This window comes from Chrysochloris asiatica, unplaced genomic scaffold (genome assembly GCF_000296735.1).
Source record: "Chrysochloris asiatica unplaced genomic scaffold, ChrAsi1.0 scaffold00052, whole genome shotgun sequence".
NCBI classification, from domain to species: domain Eukaryota; kingdom Metazoa; phylum Chordata; class Mammalia; order Afrosoricida; family Chrysochloridae; genus Chrysochloris; species Chrysochloris asiatica.
In genome coordinates, this window is record NW_006408570.1 from 1,663,159 (window position 1) to 1,683,288 (window position 20,130).

A 20,130-nucleotide genomic window follows, 5' to 3' on the forward strand; every position below is an offset into this window, starting at 1 on the left:
GGGGGGGGAACTGGCGGAGCGCCCACGGCGCAGCCTCCCGCCTCTATATAAACACACGCATCGCCTTGCTTTTGACTCAAATTCACATTGAGAGAAGCTTTTAAAACCACCAGCCCTGAAATCCTGCCTCCCGCTTTTCCCTCTCTTTTATTCCTTTTTAACCTTCTTTTCTTTTTTCCCCCTTTCTTCTCCCAGCAGCAACTCAAGAGACGAGAGACTGCGTCCTGGGACGGACAGCCTTTTTTTTAATTGATACAATAGCCCAGCTCGGGTTTTCTACCTCCTCCCCCAACCCCACCCCGCTTCACCCCTCCCTCCCGCTCGCTCGCCGCCGCCGCCGCCCCAACGCCCGCCTGGGGCTCTGTCGCCGGCTGCGTCCCGTCCCGACCGCGGTTTGCCGGCTCCGCACCCGCACTCGGGCCACTGCGCCTGCCTCGCCGCCTCGCTCGCGGAGCCCGCCTCAGGGGTGCAGCAGCGGCTCTGGGGCTCGGGCGCGCCACCCGTGGCAGCCCAGGGACGCTGGGCTCTGGCCTCTTCACTCGCCTCAGCTGGGGAATCTCCCCCTTCATCCCCAAAGTTTCTGGGTTCGTTGGAATTTTTGAATTTAGGATTTTTTTTTTTCCTTAAAAATTTCACCTAGGAATTTTTTGAGAAACTTTTGACAAATCGATTTATCTTCGCTAGCCCTGTGCCTAACCCCACTTTTTTCCGAGCCGGAGAAGGGGTTTACGAGAGAGGCTCTCGCAGGACAAAGTTTTCCAAAGTTTTCTGAGTGTGATGGTTTCGGGATTGCCAACCCACCAGCTTGATTCACGGCTTCATCTCACCACCCCTTGAGCCCTTAAGCCCTCTATAAAGGAAACAAACAAACAAACAAACAAACAAACAAACAAAGTTATACTCCTTGTCTTCTCTCTCTCTTTTAGCCACTTTCCCCCCTCTCTACTCCCCTAGCAGCCTCCACTCCCCTTTCCTTGGCCCCTTCCTCCTTCTCCGTTTCAGCTAGAGGTGCCAGGACCCCCGGCCGCAGCCTCCCCTCCCCCGGCGCTCCGGTCCCCTCCCGTACAGCCCTCCCCTCCCCCGCCGCGGCCGGCACAGCCAATCCCCCAAGCGGCCGCCAACATGCTCTTTGAGGGCTTGGAGCTGGTGTCGGCACTGGCCACCCTTGCCGCGTGCCTGGTGTCGGTGACGCTACTGCTGGCCGTGTCTCAGCAGCTGTGGCAGCTGCGCTGGGCTGCTACCCGCGACAAGAGCTGCAAACTGCCCATCCCCAAGGGCTCCATGGGCTTCCCGCTCATCGGAGAGACCGGCCACTGGTTGCTACAGGTAAGGACGCGCTCGCTCCCCTGCTCTCAGGGGTCCGCTATCCGCGATCCCGCGACTCACCGAGCGTTAGACCGGTCGAGGGGTACTAGGAGCCCAAAGGCACTGGTCCCCGCCCCTTCCCTCCTCTTTGCGGGCGCCGTGGGGGCTTCCCCTGCCAGCTTGTGGCTTGTGGCGGTTCAGAGTCCACCAGCGCCCGGTGCGCAGGTGAATAGGGGATTGATAAGAGGGTTGTCGTAAGGGACAGAATTCCCAAGAGTGACTTACCCTGGTCGCGGGTGTCGGAGCAGCGTATGTGGAGTGTCCTGGGGCTCCTGGTGGGACGCGACTCGGAGGAGAACGTCTGCTCCGTGGGCCGCTCTCTCCTCTCCTTGGCGCTTCAGATTCCAGTCCTCGTGTACTCCTTCAGTTTTGACCTTGTAGCTGAGCCGAAAACAGTGTCGGAGAAGGAAGAGGGGGCCAGAGACAGCCTCAATAATCCCTTTAAGACCTGGGCTGTGATCACGAAAGTAGATGGCTTTTCAAGGTAACCCAAGGAAAATGAAAAAGCAGAGAAATCCGACGACTTTAGGGGATGGGGGTGGGGTGGGGTGTCTTAGTTTTTTATTAGGTGGCAGACATTTGGCTTGGTAAAGAAACCGGGGAAAAGCGTATTTGAGATGTGTAGAAAGAGTGCGTGTATGTTTGTTGTTAGACGCCACACAACCCCACATTGCTGGTGATGGTGGGACTGAGTGCATCGGCGACCAGACCCAAGTAGGTAATGGGGAGATTAACCCGGAATTAACCTCGTCAAGTGCTATATGATAGTTTTTGCAATTTGATACGCCTCAGTTTTTTTGGGGGGAGGGGGCTCTGGGATAACTGCGGAGTGTGTGTTTGTGTGTACGAGTGCACGCGTCTTTGTCCCGTGGGTGTTGATGGGGATTAGGAAACGGATAGATGCCCTAATACAGACCTGGGCACCGGAAAGGTGGGGCGGGAGACTCGTGCATGCGCCGGGACCAGTGGTTTTAGAAGTGCGAAAGCTTGGCTTGAAATTAACAGACGCGTGCAATACGCGCACATTCTTATAACGCCCCGCCCAGCCTCAGGCCGAGAGACCGCGGAGCGGGAGCCGGGAGGGGGCAAAGGGCTCCTTACGGAGTGGTCTTCTCATAGCCGAGTTGGTCTATCTCTTTTTGGGTTTCTTCTTGCAACGGGATAGGATTCACTTCAACCAATTGGGCCACCCCCACGGAAAGAAGTTCCCAAAGTCTTTTTTTGTGCCACCATACTTAATGGATTAAGTGTGGCGGTGGTCTAGGCTTTGGGCCGCGAATTTAGGAAATAACTCACTTGGGCAACGGCTCCCTACTCGTTATAATCAATCTGTGGAATCCGTGGTCTGTCACCATCCCCACCCGTTCCTTGACCTTTTCTTGCACCCCCCACCCCAAGTGTCCTTTCTGACCTTTTCTCAGAATTCTCTAAGGGCCTGGGGTTCTGCATCCACCCCTCTGGGAGGGGATAGCAGTCCAGTGCCTCCCCATTAATTGGTCTGGGTACCTTAGATTGGTGGGAAGGAGATGGGCGTACAAGTGTAAAGGAGCGCCGAAAGGGTTAACGGGAGCTCTCTGAATCCTATCCGTATTTTTTGGAATCATTTATCAGATTTTACGGGGGGGACCTCCAAGGGTTCTCCGTTTCCACCGAGCACCATCTAAACAGAGCCCTGGGCTAAAAATACAATTTTTTTGTATAAATTGGACTCGCAGCTCGAGCGGCCGCTATGAAAGTCCTCTTTGTGAAGACCGTGGAAACGGCGGACAAATAACTCTTTATTAATGCCACAAAAAACGCACTTTAATTATAGTTAGGCAGATCACAGGCGGGGGGGTGGGGAGAGTGAGGCGGCGGCGACCTCGGGAAATTCACAACCCAACTTTTGTGTCAAAAGAAAAGAAAAACAGAGGAAAAGAAGGAGAGGAGAGACCGAGAGTCAGACGGAGAGAAGGAGACTGGTAGAAGCCGACAGAGGGAGGGAACCCCGCTCCTCGCCCCTCTTCTGTTACCCTCCCCCCTTGATTTCTCTTAAAGGGGTAGGCGCCGTCTAGATTGGCGACACAGGGGTCCAGGGGCGGGGGTGGAAAGATGGGGGAACTTCTTTCCTGGGGAGGGGTGGGCAGTGTCCTCCGCAGGCTCTGCCCCTCTTCTGGCCGTGCTTGCGCTCTTGGCTCTTTTCTTGTCGCGCGCCCCGGGCGAAGGCGCATATGGAAAAGTGATTAAGGATTCTGGATTCTGCAGAGTCACTTTTCGGCCCTGGTGGGATGTGTACGCATCTAGCTGCAGAATAGTTTTCGGAGGAAGAGAAGAAAGTGAAAAGGGGAGCCAATTTGTCAAAAGGTGGAGCAGAGTAGTTCCCTTGGGGATGCATGACCCTGCAATTCTGGAGCCCGGGTCCGCACGTCCATAGAGGTGCTGGCTGGGGCGGTCGGACAGGTGGCGCTCCTACCCACCGGGTGCTGCCCTGGCAGAAGAAGGGTTAACGTGGGGTGGGGTGGCGAGCGCCGACGTCAAAGGTGAGCGGGACGCCCCTGCCCCCGCCCCTCTGAGGTCCCTTGGTTTCCGGTACCCGCGCAGCGCCCGACTCCGCCAGATCATCGGAGTGCCGGCGGCGAGCCCCTGCCTAGCCATCCTTGGCTCGCTCTGGGGCCGCCACCGCCGCCAGGGATCCAGTTACCTGCGCTGCCCGCCCCGCCCGGTCCCGCCCCGCCTCGCCCCGCCCCGCGGGAAGTGCCTTCCTTGGAGCTCCGGTTCCAAATCCAGGGCGGCGAGAAAGTGCTGTTATTTCCAGGGCAAAATTTGCAAGGAAAATCGCGGTTCTGGGCCCGTGACCCCGCCCTGCGGTGCCCTCAGAGGCCCGCCAGGTCCCTTTTCGGCCCACACCGGAGCAAGGAGGAAACTCCCAGCCCCCATTCGCTGTGGCTGTCTCCTGGGCACGGACCGTTCGCAGCTATGAATAATCTTTGGCCTGCGGCCACCCCGCAGGGTCTCGCCAGCCGGTGGCCCAAAGCCTGGAAATATTTATTCCGAGAGGCTACGAAGCGCGGGCCTGGGAAGGGGATCTAGCGGTCCGCGATACTTTTTTCCTTTCTCAAGTCACTACTAAAAACGTGTCCCCTTCTTAATATTTAGTATCCACTAGGCCCTACTTCCCAGTTCTTGGGCACACTATGAAAATAAAACCTGTGTGCGGATGTGTGGGGAGGAAGGGAAGGGCAGGTGAGTGGTACCCCGTGTGGGGCTCGCCGCCCGTTCTCCGGTGGGTTTGGAGGCTGGACCTAGGGACTGCTCTGGCGACGTGCACCCTTAGAACCGGCTCCTGTGTGGCCCCCGCAGGGTTCTGGCTTCCAGTCGTCGCGGAGGGAGAAGTATGGCAACGTGTTCAAGACACACTTGCTTGGGCGACCACTAATCCGCGTGACGGGCGCAGAGAACGTGCGCAAGATCCTCATGGGCGAGCACCACCTTGTAAGCACCGAGTGGCCGCGCAGCACGCGCATGCTGCTGGGCCCCAACACGGTGTCCAACTCCATTGGCGACATTCACCGCAACAAGCGTAAGGTAAGACTTTTGTACCAAGAGCCCGGCAACTGCGTTCTGACCCTCCTCTCCTGCCTACTTCCCTCGGGGTAAGGAATTATTGGAGCCTCTGGGACGCCCCCACCCGAACGTGCAACTCCATTTCCACAATTTGCTCGAGGGCCAGCACTATTTTGCTTAAATGGCTGCGAACCCGGATCAAGGGCCTGCCCAGGCATCCTCCCGGCCCCTTCTCCCGAGGACCGACTGCGCGGTGAGCACCACCAGGCCCAACGATTTGGGGTGTGGTTAGGATTGAGCTGTAGCCCCCAGCTCCTGCCTGGCCGTGCTAGACAGAGTTGGAGTTGGAAAAGAAAGGAGAGGGACGGTAGTCGGCGCACCCCACTTTGCCACGTGTCTCACGGAATTCTGAGTACTAAAACGAAACCTGGCTTTCCCACCACAGGTTGCGTTAGGGGACTTAAAAGAGCGACGCGAACTGACGTGGGGAAATGGGGGCGTAGGCACCTTGTAGACAACAGTGGCTGGTCCTCTCCCCAAAAGAGTGCGGGCAAATTTGGGCCACTTCGAGCACCGGCCTTGATGATAGGGGAAGGACTGTGGGTGAGCTAGCAGCCGAGGTGCAGGCGGGGAATCAAAGTGCACCCCTCCTCTTAAAGAGGAAGAGAAAGTGGGTGTTTATCCTGTTGATTTCCCGAGAGACGAAGAGGCGCGGAGGAGGCGAGTCAGCGCGCACGGAGCAAGCCTCCCTGCCCCCTCCTGCTGCTGCTGCCGCCGCCGCCGCCGCCGCCGCCGCGTCTCCAGAGCGCGGGCGGCACGTGCTGTTTGAACTGCAGTAACCCGAAAGCTGAGCCGGCTGCGGGCGGGGCGCTGGGCTCCAGGCAGAAATCGGCCCAAAGCGGGATTGCTCGACCCACCCCCTCCAATTTTTCCATTGGGTCAGAGGACTCACTCAGGTTGAAACATAAAGGAAGGGGAGAGGCCTCCACTGATCGCCCCCAAAAGTGGAGGGGGGAGGGAAAAGAAGGCTGTGGAAGGGGGGCAAGGGCGGGGAACACTCTCCTCCAGAAAATTGTGTGAGGTGGTCTTGATGAGTGTAGGGAAACACTTATTGGCCAATGCAAGGTACAGTTAGTGATGTTTTCTGAGCAGCCTGTGAACTAGTGTGCAGCTTGCAGACAAAGAAGGAAAAATCAAACAGAAGAGACTGAGAGACCGGTATCCTACACACCCTCCACTAAAGCATGTTATTTCAGGAGCTGGAAGGGGGCTCCCAGAGCCACTTGTTCCATAGGCCTCATTTTGAAAAAGAAGCAGTTCATGCAGCTTGGGACAAATGCGGGAGGTATTCTCAGGGGTGGGGGTGGGGCAGGGGGGAGAATCCTGGTGTGGCGCCGCTGTGGGTTAATGTGCCAGACTGCAAAGTCGTTTTTAATCGCTAGGTAGGCAGTTAAAGCTCACCAGTCACTCCTTGGAAACCCTATACAGAGTCTCTATGGGTCGGAACCGATCCGATGGCACTTAATAACAATAGCAATATTCTAGGGGGTGGCTGGGAATGTGTCAGGAGGCCAAGGAATAGGGACTTTACAAATGTGTTGGACTTTTATCTTTGTGACTTGACCAAAATCTGTTCCAGTTGGTGAGGAGTAAGCCTGAGACTCAGGGCCCAGTGGCTACCACATTTCATTGTTACAGAGGGTCTGGCAAGAGAGGAATTGTTAGCCTGCAGACACTGAGGCCAGAGATGCTGCCAACTCAGGAAGCAGGGAAAAGGCAGGGCAGGCCTTCAGCATTCATGAAAGGAGTTGTTTCTGGGCTACCAACCAGGCCCTCAGAGTCCTGCTCACCTGGGGTTGCCAGAAAATGGCAGGGGGTGGGGGTGGATAGAAGGTGCTGGGAGGGAGAAGGCAGCTTGGTCAGGACCAGACCCTGGGGATAGAGGGGACTTCGGTGAAACTTGTTACCTGTACTTCTGCCCACCCTCTTCTGTCTGATTTGGCCTTGGCTGTCTCACCAGGTAGGGCTTGCATGGAATTCCCAAGGTTTGGCCCTAGATTGTTCATTTGGCAGGGACAAGAAGAATGAGGCATTGCTGGAGGGGGAACAAAGATGGAGATAGGGGCAGAACCCAAAGACCACAGATGAGCCATCAGTGGTCTACCTCTTTTGGGAATACCCTCACCCTCCAGCTCCTGAGGTCCCTGGGAATGGAAAATGGTTTGTGCTCATTTATTAATGGGAGAAAGATGAGGTTTTCTGCTCCTGTAAAGATTTACAGCCTGGGAAACCCTATACAGGATCGGTATAAGTTGGAAACCACTTAATGGCATTTAGTGACAATAACTAACCTAAAGGTTGGTAGTTCAGACACAGCTACACCATGGGGTAAAAAAGGCTTGGCAATCTACTTCGATAAAGATTACAGCCAGGAAAACCGTATGAAGCAGTTCTACTCTGTAATGTATTGGTTCACCATGAGTTGGAACTGACTTTACAGCAGTGGAAAGATCATCCTGGCAGAGGTCTGGGGACCAAATGCAGGAATCCTCTTTGTATATTAGCGGTGCATTTGCTGGGTGGCATGTGTATGGGTCATATGGTAAATAGGTAGCCAGTTGGTCAAAGAGTTCTTCTCCTCATGTCTCCCTAATTGATAATCCAGACACCTGTTGATAGAATTACTTGGAAGACCTTGGGTTAGGTGCTAACACAGAATAGCATTTATCTTTGTGACTCGACCAAAAGCCTGTTCCTAAGAATGAAGATTCTAGCAAGGGCACTTGGTCCTTGCCTTCAAGAAGTTTAGATTCTAGTTGGAGGGACAAAAAGAGAATATTTAGGGCCATTGTTTGTAAATGTCCATGTTGGTTCTGGAGAAAATGGCTGGTGTTGGTGATTTAGTCCCTAGTGATCCAAGGCCCCACTGCCCTGTGATAATGAGACTCAGATCCAGCTTCCTTTGTAGCTGGGGACCTGCTTGTACCGGCTCCTGGGCCACAGACTCTGGCCCGGTTAGGGTGTATTCACAGGAAGTAGGGCGCAGGTGTGCAGGGGCCCTGCTGGCAGGAACTAGGAACGTCACTGTTTCCATTGGAGCTGATGGCCTACCCCTTCTCTGGGAGGTCTGACCAGATGTGCTAGGAACAGGCTTCTCACAGGCATCGCAGCATTCCAGGTGTTCCGGCTGCTCTGGTGGTCTAGGGCCAGCAGGGGTGGGATTACCAGGGAGAAGGCCTAGGCCTGTGTCCCTATGACTAGTGCCTCTGATTCCTTCACGTCTCCGTCTTGCTCCCACTTAGCTGTTTCTGATGGTGTTCTGAGAAGCTAAGGTGTTTCCTGAAAAGGATAGACAGAGTCTTGTTGGGAAGAGGGGAGGAAAGGAGAGTTGTGAGTCTCAGAGATAGACTGAGGTAGTTCTGGAAACCCCAGGTGCCCAAGTTTCCTCCTGCCAGTACTTGGTTGTGCCTCTTTGTCATACCCAGAACCCACCCTCCCTGCCCACTTTCTCCTTCTCTCTCTTCTCACACACCTATCTCCCTAGGCGCCTCTGCTCTGGCTGTCCTCTCCACCAGTCATTTTCTCTGTGCTGCTGGAGAGAGTGCTGGGTCTCTTTCCACAATAGCAGCTTCAGGGCATCCCAATCAATGGACCTGAGATACCCTTCAGGGAACTCAGCATTCCAGGGAATACACTGAGCCTTGGAGCCCCTGAACCAGAGACCTACGAGTGGTCTTCTTGCCCTCTCAACCTAGAATCCTGGCTGGAGGAGGTTGTATGTCTGTGGCTGAGGTTGGGGGACAGCTCCCGGACTTTGGGGTTAGGAAGCCTTGTCTGCCCCCTCACTGGGTTAGCCTTTGGGCCCTGTCCAGGTGTGGGAGTTGGAGGTCAGCTTCATTCCTCTCTGAAACCTGGTGCATCCTGAGGTTTGTACCCGGATGAAGAGAGCAGGAGGTCACAGAGAGGAAGGCCTGTGTCAGGAGCCCAGGAACACAGGGTCTTGGGGGAAGGCTGACCCAGACCTGGTGCTAGGTGGCCTTTGGACTGGCTCATTGCATCTGGCTGCATGGGCATGCCCACCAGGCTCAGCTCACCAGGGCAGAAGCTCCAGTCTGCATTGAATGAGAAGGCAAGGGACAAGGCTTGGCAGCCCTGCTGACTGGGACCTCTGCCCCAGCCCCCCAGACGTCCGCACAGAACTTTTGTTCTGCCAGCTACTGCCCTTTGCCCAAAAGTTACTGTAGCTAGGGCGGTGGCCAAAGCGGATCTCTCTGAAGGTCAGCGGGGGAGGGATCCCGTAGCCAGCCACCAGCATGCCTGGGAGTAGGCATCTTATGCCAGGCAGCAGGCGGGTGGGGGGGTCTCGGGCCTGGAGGCCACATCCTCTCTTTTTCTCTCCTGGCTGTGTCCCTTTCCCAGGGTGGGGAGGGGGTCCAAGGTTATGATGCTAATGTGTTGTTGTTCATGCACCAGGCCTGACAAGGGATGGGCCGGAGGAGTGCCTCCAAGGGCCCAAGAAATGTAGAAAACAAACCAGTATAACCTGAGCAGCTGACTTTACCCTTAGAATAGGCTGCTGCCTGAGGGGAGGGGTCCTCTTCAGGGTTCTTAGAACTCCAAGGCCCCATCCTGGCAAGCTGAGGGCAGCTGGCTGTAGCTGGGAGTGTTGGGAGCAAGACTGGATGAGATGGATACTACAACACCCCACGGGTCCAGCGACACACCCAGCTCTCCCTAGCCTGGCTTCCCGGGGAGGTGGGAGGGGGCAGGTGTGACTGGTGAGGGATTAGAACAGCTGGACAGACTGACTGGGCTTCAGCAGGATGCTAAGTGCCACTCCCACTCCCTGCCTGGTGCTTGTGCTGTGTGCTTGGGAGCATGTTGCTGTTAAGTGCCTGAGGGTTGATTCTGACTCATAGCGACCCTGTATAGGGTTTCTAAGGCCCAAGTGGTGGGTTTGAACTGCTGACCTTTGGTTAGCAGTCCAGTGCTTGGGAGCATTAGGGGAGTGAGAAGCAGAGGACTTGGGTGGGGAGGGGATGGACCATTAGCATTGGAATCCCATTGGGACAGGTACTGATGAGTTCTCCCAGATGCTGAAGTAGGGGGGACCCAGCGGCCATATCCATTACCCAGTAAGCAAGGGTAAGCATGAGCTTACTTACTAGCTATGGTGAACGTTTTTTCACCACAGCACAGATTCTGCGTCTAGGTATGTATGGCTGATATCTGTCTTTCTCCCAACCCCACGTCACCTACTCACAGCATTATAGCCTCTTCTCAAATGTATAGTCCCTTACAGGAATGGCTTACTTGTGCTTCCAAAATAAGCTATCGTGAACAAAAACCATTTGAAAATTTTCACTACAAATTAGGTAGTAAGCACAAGCTTCACCTTGCTTTTGAGTAATCTGCCCCTGCCAGAGGGGGCATGCACAGGGCTCTGGGTTGCCCTCCCACTTGAAGGGGCTCCAGAGGCAGCCAGGGTGAAGCTACGGCTCAGTGGAAATGCCAGGCAACTGGGAAAATGACGTCCTCTCACGTCCCTCCGCCCCTCACTTGAGTGTAAAGTACACACCTTGGCGTCACCCCTGTGGGACTGCTGTCTAGGCGGCCTCCCGCCCGCCCCGTGTTATTCTTTCCACTCCGCAGGCCGCGGCTCCGCTGGTTTGGCCTGGTGGCCAGCCTGGGCCCCCACCCCTGCTGGGCAGCCACTTCCATTCCTCCCAGACTGAGTCACTGTCCTGGGGAGTGGGGTACCTCTCTAGCTCTTCCCAATCTCTCCGGCTGCCCATCTACTTGTGTGTCCATCTGTAGTCATCAACAGAGAAGGGGGGCAGGTATCTAGCTGCTGGATGAGCGGCAGGTTTCTGTAGAAACAAGGATAGGGAGTCTGAGCTTTGACCAGCTCCTGATGGTGCCCCTCAGGTCCACTTGGTGGATTGGCTCCCTTTCCTGAGACAGAGAGCCCAGGACTTGGGCTCCTGAAAGCCTGCTGCTTTGTTGGGGAAACTGATGCCCAGGAGGGTTTTAGTTCAGGACCGTCCTGTCTCCAGGGACCCATCCTGCTTGAATCTGGGCTCCAGCCACACAGGGTCAGGGTGTGCCCAGGTCTGCCTTGGGCCCTCCCCTGACTTTCCTGACCCCCAAGCCCCGAGGGGGAGACTGGGGGAGTCCATACCTGCTGCTCCCTGGGCCGGGCGTTGACTGGGCCTGGGTTGGCTTCCGATGACCTTTGGTCCGGCATTCTTGGCTCCTTTTTGGGAATTCCAAGGGAAGCCCCAAAGGGAAACAAAGCAGTCTTGGCTTCTGTTACCTACTGTGGTCAGAGCAGTCAGTGCTGGGGGCCCGGAGCCCTTCCTCTCCACACAACTCGGCTCCAGCGGGCACCTTCACAGTGTGCCCGAGGGCTGACCCTGCAGGCGGCTTCCTCAGACCCACCCCGTCCTACACGGCCCTGGCCTGGCTGCTCTGCTCTGGCCAGCACCTCCGCCTCCGCCTGTCCTTTGTGGTGGGTGGTGGTTTCTGGGCTGCCTGGGCTTCGGGAAGTGCCCTCACTGTTAACCCTGGGCATAGACCCAGGGATGAGGCCCTGAAGTTTTCCAGGCGCCTGGGAGGCCCCATGCCTGCGGGCCAGAGGCAGGGCTGGACCTGGTGACCTCTGAGGAAAAGGCTGTGTGCCTGCCCCGTGCCTCTCATTTGGATGGTTTCTGTACCTCAGAGGGGCTCAAGAGAGTTTCTGAGATGATCACAGAACAGCCAGGTAGAAAGGAACCTCAGAATATCCAACTGGACACCTTATGAAATCAGTGGGGAAACTGAGCCCCAGAGAAATCTGCGACTTCTGGCTGTCTTTTGGTGAGTCAGGCTGGGTTGAGACCTGAGCCTTGGGCCCTGGCTTAGGTTTTCTCTTCAGAGGCCCCAGTCCACAAGGTCCACAGGGATAGGATGGCAGTGGGCTTCCATCCCAGCTTTGGGGAAAGAGTATGTGGCCCACCCTTGGGATCCCTTTACTTGGCCCCAGGCTCTCCTTGTCTTACTGGGTTGTTCCTGCGTTCCTTAGCCCCAAGACCTGAGAAGAAGCTATTCATCCAGTCATCACTAGAGAGTACAGGGAATGTGACCCACAGGGGAAGGGGGAAAGGCAGACTTGCCAGTGGGTCCCCCACCTAACCACTCTTTGGGGTATGGTCATGATCCTCCCCCTTTGGTAGCCCTGAGATAGATAGTTCTGATCATTGTAGCTGTGGGACACACTAAACCGGGGTGGGGCAGGCATTTCCACTGGGCAATGACCTGGTCTCGCACGTTGCTGGCCTCTGGGCTCCTTTGAGGGGACAGCATCTACTTAGGGACACATGGATGCTGGTGTTTGTGTGCTCTGTAAATTGAACAGACTCAGAGAGGGGAGAGAGTTGGTCATGGTCTCACAGTAAGTTAGTGGATGATCCTGGCCTAGGACTCAGGTCTCTGGACAGCCAGTCTGTCTTTTCTTACTACTCCATTGCTGGCTGTGACTCTGGTAGGTCCTGGTAGGTATGTCCTCTGCCCTACCCCCCTTCAAATGCTTACTGTGGGCCCCAGGTCTCCCACATACTGGGGTTCCCGGCCAGTCTTTCTTGCCATCCCCTTCACCAGACGACCCTGGACTGACTGCCTCTGGGCTGGAGTGTGTCCTCCCTGTCCCCACCTGCTCCACACCCTCAGCCTCCAAAGACCTGGTGGTGGTTCTAGGTGCCATTGAGTCGGGTCCGACTCATAGCAACTCGATGCATAACAGAATGAAACACTGTCTGGTCCTGCACCATTTTCACAATTGTTGTTTCATTTGAGCCCATTGCTGCTGTCACTATGCCAGTTCATCTCTTTGAGGTCCTTCCTCTTTTTCACTGACCCTCCACTTTACCAAGCATGATATCCTTCTCTAGGGATTAATCCCTCCTGACAACATGTCCAAATTATAAAAGACAAAGTCTCGCCATCCTGGCTTCAAAGGAGCATTCTGGCTGTACTTCTTCCAACACATTTGTTTTTCTGATAATCCATCGTACTTTAAATATTCTTTTCCAACACCACAATTCAAATGCATAGATTCTTCTACTGTCTTCCTTATTCATTGTCCAACTTTCACATGAACATACCATGGATTGGGTCAGACACACCTTAAACTGACATCTTTGTCCTTTAACAATATAAAGTTTGTTTGTTTGTTTTTTTGTAGCAGGTGCCTAATATATTATATCCTTTGATTTCTTGGTTGCTGCTTCCATGAGGTATTGTGGGTACAAGCAAAATGAAGTCTTTGACAATTTCAATCTTTTCTCCACTTATCATAATGTTGTTATTGATCCAGTTGTGAGGAATTTTGTTTTCTTTCCATTGAGGTTCAATCCATAGTGAAGGCTGCAATCTTTGATCTTCATTAGTAAACATTTCAAGTTCTCTTAGCTTCCAACAAGCAACGTTGTATCACGTGCGTGTTTCAGATTAATGCGGCTTCCTCCAATCCTGATGCCACATTTGTCTTCACTTAATCCAGTTTCTCAGATTAGTTGCTTGGCATACAGATTGAGTAATGGTGAAAGATGTATGGCGAGAGACTACAGCCCTGGCATGCACCTTTCCTGATTTTAAACCATTTGGTATTCTGTTTGAACGACTGCCTCTTGGTCTATGTACAGATTTCTCATGAGCACAATTAAATGTTCTGGAATGCCAGTCCTTTACAGTGTTACCAGTAATTTGTTATTATCCCCAGAGTTGAATGCCTTGCGTAGTCAATAAAGCACAGGTGAGCATCTTTCTGCTTTCAGCTGAGATCCATCTGACGTCAGCAGTGGCGTTCTTGTAAGACCTGGGAGCCTCAGGATTCTTCTCCTTCCCGTCTTGTGTTCTGATGCTGCTCAGTTCTCAGTTACCACCTCTCTCCTGACTCAGGGTGCCAACTTAGTTGGCTGGTATTGGGCCCTGTAGCAAGGCTTCCTCTCTTGCTCTCTAAAAGCCTCTGACCAAGAGGCTGGAACCGGACTCCTGGGGGGGATACCTGGAAGGGGACTGAGACAGATAGCACTGCCTGGACCCCCTGTTGAGGGGCATGGCATCTCAAGTCCTGCTGCACATTCCCTGGGCCGCCAACAACAGAACAAGGTGTAAGTGATCCGTCCAGATCTGCACTGCCCAGGAGGACCTCCCCTGGTTCTGCCACCCCTGGACTGCCCCTTTGTACCAGGAGCAGCCCCAAACTGCAGGCCTCTCCGCCCCTCCCGGCCTCCCTCCATCCCCCACTCCTTCTGCCCACCGGGAATTTCGGAATGAAAGTGCTATTGTGAGCTCCTGGCTGGGCCACTGAAGGGCCAACACTGTTATTTCTGCAAACCAGCCCTCCCATTAGCCATGCAGGGTCCAGGCCAGGAAAATGTTACCTTTTCCTTCTCGAGCTGACTGCAGGGGAAATTCTCACATTTACAGTTTGTGCGGTGGTTGTGTTTGTGGGGCAGGAGGGGAGGGCGGGCGCGTGTGTGTGGTTTGGGGTGGGGGGTGCTAGAGAAATATTTGTCTCCTTCCCCTGCATTGCCCCTCCCTCTCTCTACCTTTCCCTCGACCCAGACCACTGGTGGGAGAGTGTGTACAGGGTGTCCCCAACTCCTGCCCTAGACTCTGTAGGGAATGGAGGTTGTTTGGTTACAAATATATAGACAAACATCCTCCCTGCTCCTACAACCATTGGCTGCAGCCTGAAAACGTGTGTGTGTGCATGTGCGTATGTGTAGGGGAGACCTGGGTGAGGAAAGGCAAGGGTGGGGATGCTGCTTAGCCAATCAGGAGGGCAGAGAGCCCAGAGGTGGAAATGGACTCATTGGCTACTTAAAATGGTCCTGGAAGATGTAAGGAATTAATAAGGCTTCTGCTTGGCTTGTGACTCACTGGGGTGGAAAGCCATTGTCCCCAACTCCCTTTCTGCAGACCCAGCCATGCCGATGACATTTTCACAGCACAGCTGTTCAGGGATTCCAAGACTCTCCATAAAGTCGATGTTATGCAGGGAGTTAGAGCAGTTTGGGTTCTCAGGAAGTCCTGCTTGCCAGCTAGCCTTAGACTCTCGTTTTCACATCAGTAGGGTAGAAGACAGGCCAGCATTGCTCCTGCCTCTTCCTACCCCAGTCTATTCAGTGGGTGTTCCCACTCCTCCTGGAACTCACAGAGATAGATCACCACCAGGAGCAGGGCCCTTGTCCCAGCCCCACTCATCCCCTTCTTCGAAAGCCACATCCTCCTCAGACGTCTTGGCATCTGGACTGTCCAGCTCTGGAGACTTTGCTGTTGTTTAGGGAGCACACTTTTCTTGGGGCCAAGATAGGAGATGATCCTTCCAGCTTCCTGTTTGAGTTATTTGTAATGACCCCACCCTTTCCCATCATCTATTTGGCTCTGATGCATAGCAACCTTGTGTAGGTTTCCCAGGCTGTAAATCTTTATAGGAGCAGAAAGCCTCTTCTTTTTCTCACAGAGCAACTAGCTGGTGGATTCCAACTGCTGATCTTGTGGTCAGTAGCCCAACTCGCAACCCACTACGCCTCCAGGGCCCAAGTGTGAATAAAAATGCCCTGAGCTGTGTGTTTCATCCTGCCCTCCTCTGCCTTCTCTTAAGAAGCAGAATGCAGGTTCAGAGTTGGGAGCACAGTGAGGGGACTGTGCCAAGGAGGCCTCTGGAAAGCTGAAGGACTTTACCTGTAACTGTGTGTATGTGTGTGTGTGTGTGTGTGTGTGTGGTTATCGGTTGGGAGTGGGGACTGAAGTTTGCTCTCGCTGCAGCGATGGAGTAGGCAGAGTGGGCTTTGTGTCAGCAGGACTGACCTGGGTGGGGTCCTCTTCACCTCTCTGCCCTCCAGGTCTACTCCAAGATCTTCAGTCACGAGGCCCTGGAGAGCTACCTGCCCAAGATCCAGCTGGTGATCCAGGACACACTGCGTGCCTGGAGTAGCCACCCTGAGGCCATCAATGTGTACCAGGAGACACAGAAGCTCACCTTCCGCATGGCCATCCGGGTACTGCTGGGCTTCAGCATCCCCGAGGAGGATCTGGGCCACCTCTTTGAGGTCTACCAGCAGTTTGTGGAGAATGTCTTCTCTCTGCCTGTCGACTTGCCCTTCAGTGGCTACCGGAGGGTGAGCACATAGGGTCATGGGGGCACCGACGAATCTGCCCACTAGGAGCAGAAAGTAATGGGGTCACACAGCAAAGAGGGTCCATGGGAGGGGACCCTTGACCTGGTGCATCTGGGGCCCAGGTAGGAAGCCTGAGCAGCCCCTGTCACCTTTTTGCCCGGCCCCGGAGGAGGCCTGAGGTAGGCCTGCCTTCCCTGTAGTGACGGCCCTTCGGTCCACAGGGCATCCAGGCGCGGCAGACCCTACAGAAGGGTCTAGAAAAGGCGATCCGGGAGAAGTTGCAGTGCACCCAGGGCAAGGACTATTCGGATGCACTGGACATCCTCATTGAGAGCAGCAAGGAGCACGGAAAGGAGATGACCATGCAGGAGTTGAAGGTGAGGTCAAGGAGCCCCCAGCACCGGGAGAGGCACCCATCCAGGTTCTGTTCACATATGCCTGCCAGGCAGCTGCCGGAGCTGTCCCTGGACTAGGGCAGGGAGGGGGCTGTCCCTACTGTGCACGCAGTCCACCCCTACTGTGTTTGCGGAGGGATTCAGCAGCTCTGCCCATCTGAGGGTGTGCGTGCATTCATAGAGACTTACCAAAACATCCCTGCCCCCCACATTCTAGCTTCAACTCTTGACCTGGTGAACCAGAAGGGGGCAAGGTGGGTTTTCCCTCTCCAGATATAGTCTTGTGAATGAGGCATGTTGCTATGACTTGGGTCCTCTCACTGTCCTCGCCTTTGGGCCCAGCAACTGCAATGGTGAGATGCAGGACTTAGCATTAGATGGCTTTGCCAGGCCTCCTATTGGACACCATGACCCAGGTGGGCTCACCTTCCCCTCAACCTCCTCACCATGCAGATGTGGTCCAAGCTGCCTCAGGGTTGTGGAGGAGAGAACTAGGGCTGGTAGCAGTTTAGACCCTACACTCCCACTCCCCCACCCCCAAACACATACTTGTCTACAAAGTCCTGACTCCCGAGAAACGAGGCTCTCCCCCAAGGGACTTTCTGCCCTCTGCCTTCCTGTTTGTTCAACCATGGTCATGGAGGCTCAGAGGAGACCTGATCCACAGCAGGAAGTGGGTGCAGATGAGCCTGGGGCACAGGGACACTGGCCAGCAGATGGCCAACAACGTCCTCCTCTGTGTGGCTGCAGGACGGGACCCTAGAGCTGATCTTCGCCGCCTATGCCACCACGGCTAGCGCCAGCACATCGCTCATCATGCAGCTGCTGAAGCATCCGGCTGTGCTGGAGAGGCTGCGGGAAGAGCTGCGGGCCCAGGGCCTCCTGCACAGTGGGGGCTGTGTCTGCGAGGGCAGCCTGCAGCTGGACACGCTCAGCGGGCTGCACTACCTCGACTGCGTCATCAAGGAGGTCATGCGCCTTTTCACGCCCATCTCTGGCGGCTACCGCACCGTGTTGCAGACCTTCGAGCTGGACGTGAGTAAGGCTGGCCCAGGAAGAACAACTGGGCTCCCCTCAGGGACCTCCTAGCCTGGTGGGAAGACAGTGTTTGCTTGCAAGGGTTCTTATGGGAAATTCGCCACCCCAAATCCAGAGTCAAATAGAGGGAAGGTTTCACATCAGGGTTTATAATGAGAGGAGGGAGCCTGACCAGGCCTGAGGCCCTCATTGCCCCTCCTCTCCCCTTCTTGCACCCAGGGTTTCCAGATCCCAAAAGGATGGAGTGTCATGTACAGCATCCGGGATACCCATGACACAGCTCCTGTGTTCAAAGATGTCAACGTCTTCGACCCTGACCGCTTCAGTCAGGCCCGCAGTGAAGACAAGGATGGCCGCTTTCATTACCTTCCGTTCGGTGGCGGCGTCCGGACCTGCCTGGGCAAGCACCTGGCCAAGCTCTTCCTGAAGGTGCTGGCGGTAGAGCTGGCCAGCACGAGCCGCTTCGAGCTGGCCACCCGGACCTTCCCCCGCATCACCTTAGTCCCCATCCTGCACCCCGTCGATGGCCTCAGTGTCAAGTTCTTTGGCCTGGACTCCAACCAGAACAAGGTCCTGCCAGAGACAGAGGCCATGCTGAGCGCCACAGTCTAACTTGTACCCCCCGCCTCAGCCCAGCCCAGGCAGTGGGGGTGGCAGTGATAAAAGGGTAGAAACCTGTGTGTTGGAGGGGGCCTGGTCCCAGGGAAGGATGAACAGCCCCCTTACCTTGCCCTCTCCTGATCCCTGTCCTGGCAAACCCTACCCGAAGCCAAAAGGGCCTCATCATTCCTGGGGCTCCGCTCCTGGCTCCTGCTTCTCCCCAGTCTCTGCCCAGTTCCCACCAGCTTAACTTCTGGGAAAGGGCGTGGCCGGGGCTCTGCATGCCCAACACAGTGTTAAATGTCATTCTGCTTGTACTACAGTGTTTGCTCGTATTATCAAGTGGTCTCTTCCCTCCCATTTCTTTCTGGCCCTTTTCATTTGAGGTCAAGTACCCTGGGTGGCACATATGGTTAAGCACTCATCTACTAACCGAAAGGTTGGCAGTTTGAACCCTCAGAAGACAGCCCTGGCCATCTGCTTCCAAAAGGTCACAGCCATGAACCCTTATGGAGCCCAGCTCTACTCTGTGCATGGGCTTGCCATGAGTTGGGACTGAACTGATGGTAACTGGTTAGTTGGAGGTCGCCGGTTGAGGTGAGGAGAGAGGAAAAAGAGGTACCCACTTTGACCCTCTCCCCCTGCTCACTGGCTAAACTGGGGTGGGGCCCTTCTGAGTGTAGTCACCCTGAAGAACAGAATCCTAAATAACAACACAAGTCAGCCTTGCCCGGGACAAGCCCGCAGTCAGCCCTGGACTGCTTCCACTTCTCTGCCAGTTGGGATCTTGGAAATGACCTATTGCTGCTACTTTTTCTCCTCTGATCTTGGGGCTAAGGCACCCCAGGCCCTGCCCTCCCAGCATCCTCCCTGCTGGTCTTGGGCTTACGCACTGACCTCCCACCTTCCCCTCAGGCAGCTTGCAGCCAGACCCTGTGCTCCTGTTGAGGACCTGTGTCCCCTCCCCATATTTATTCTCTAAATCTTGGCGTTACTGGAGTCTGGAGCAAGCATCTCTTCTATTCGCCAGCCTCCATTCCAGTGGTCCCGGGAAGGACTTCTGAGAGTGAAGAGGAAGAGGCCATTGGTCTGCCATGAACCAGGCCCTCTGGCTTACAGTTGACCTTCCCAGCACTCAGAAGTTACATAGGTTCAACTTCACAGCATCCCTCTGGGCCTGAAACACAGCGCCTCTGCATTTTACTCCCAGTGGAGATGGTGGAAGTACACACAGCCTTCCTCTGCCTTCTGTCAGATGGCCCATCAGGTGGAGACTGGCCGGATCTCCTGTGTGGCCACGGCTCAACCCAGCACCCCACTCCAGCTAGGGAGCAAGGAGAAGGATACAGGTTCTGTTTCCTGAGAGGAGCGAGGGCCTCTATCTCCCCTCCCTTCACCCTCACCCTTGGCCCTAGGCCCTTTGGACGTTATCCTCGAAGTCCCTCCATACCTCTATGCCACTGTCTGCTTAGCCCGGTTCAGGGGTGTGGGGACCAGATGAAAGCAAGGAGGAGGTGAACACAGAAGGTAGTCTGCTGTGGGGGAGGCTGCAGGGAGCCGAGGGGGGAGGGCATGTGCGATGTGGTCAGAGGGGGGATTTGTGTGAAAACTGGCCAGTCCGGTTGGCTGGTGAAAAGAGTAGCTCCTGTCCCTGGCATTTGGAGTGTAGGCAATTTGGGATACCTCCAGCGGTGGTATGCGGGCCTTTAATGAGTCTCTAAGCAATTTTGTCTGTTTTCAGATTTTTATTTGCTTTCCATGTCTCTCGGTTTTTGATGTTAAAAAAGTAATGAGTCCTCTTTATAAGAAAATCAGAACCACTCTGAAGAAGAATGAAGTACATTGTGATCCTCCTCGTCTCTGTGGAGTGGTGGTGATTTGTCAGCAACACCATTGTGCCTGCAGACGGCGCCCCACAATCCGTACCCCAGCTCACACACCCGAGGTGGGTGGATTTTACAGGAATGGGGATGCCACTCAGCCTGGGTATCTTCCCAGCTCTCAAATGGTTTGTTTCCTTTTCT

General features: G+C 55.0%; 1 protein-coding gene across 2 annotated transcripts; it reads left to right on the forward strand.

The window, feature by feature from the left end:
- Positions 1 to 1,119: 1,119 nt before the first annotated feature.
- Positions 1,120 to 18,278, forward strand: LOC102837454 (cytochrome P450 26B1-like). Of its 2 annotated transcripts, XM_006862891.1 has the most exons (6): positions 1,120 to 1,326; positions 4,705 to 4,929; positions 15,798 to 16,073; positions 16,295 to 16,450; positions 17,219 to 17,503; positions 17,726 to 18,278. In XM_006862891.1, the coding sequence occupies exons 1-6, from the start codon at positions 1,123 to 1,125 to the stop codon at positions 18,116 to 18,118; spliced, it is 1,539 nt and encodes a 512-aa protein (XP_006862953.1). In that variant the 5' UTR covers positions 1,120 to 1,122; the 3' UTR covers positions 18,119 to 18,278. The 2 variants fall into 2 exon arrangements, with proteins under 2 accessions (XP_006862953.1, XP_006862954.1); XM_006862892.1 differs by lacking the exon at positions 4,705 to 4,929 and having other exon boundaries at positions 1,123 to 1,326; positions 17,726 to 18,148.
- Positions 18,279 to 20,130: the final 1,852 nt, after the last annotated feature.

Coding starts and splice junctions, on each gene's coding strand:
- LOC102837454 (XM_006862891.1), top strand. CDS start 1,123: ATGCTCTTTGAGGGCTTGGAGCTGGTGTCGGCACTGGCCACCCTTGCC. Junction 16,074..16,294: donor CCTTCAGTGGCTACCGGAGG/GTGAGCACATAG, acceptor TTCGGTCCACAG/GGCATCCAGGCGCGGCAGAC. Junction 17,504..17,725: donor TGCAGACCTTCGAGCTGGAC/GTGAGTAAGGCT, acceptor TCTTGCACCCAG/GGTTTCCAGATCCCAAAAGG.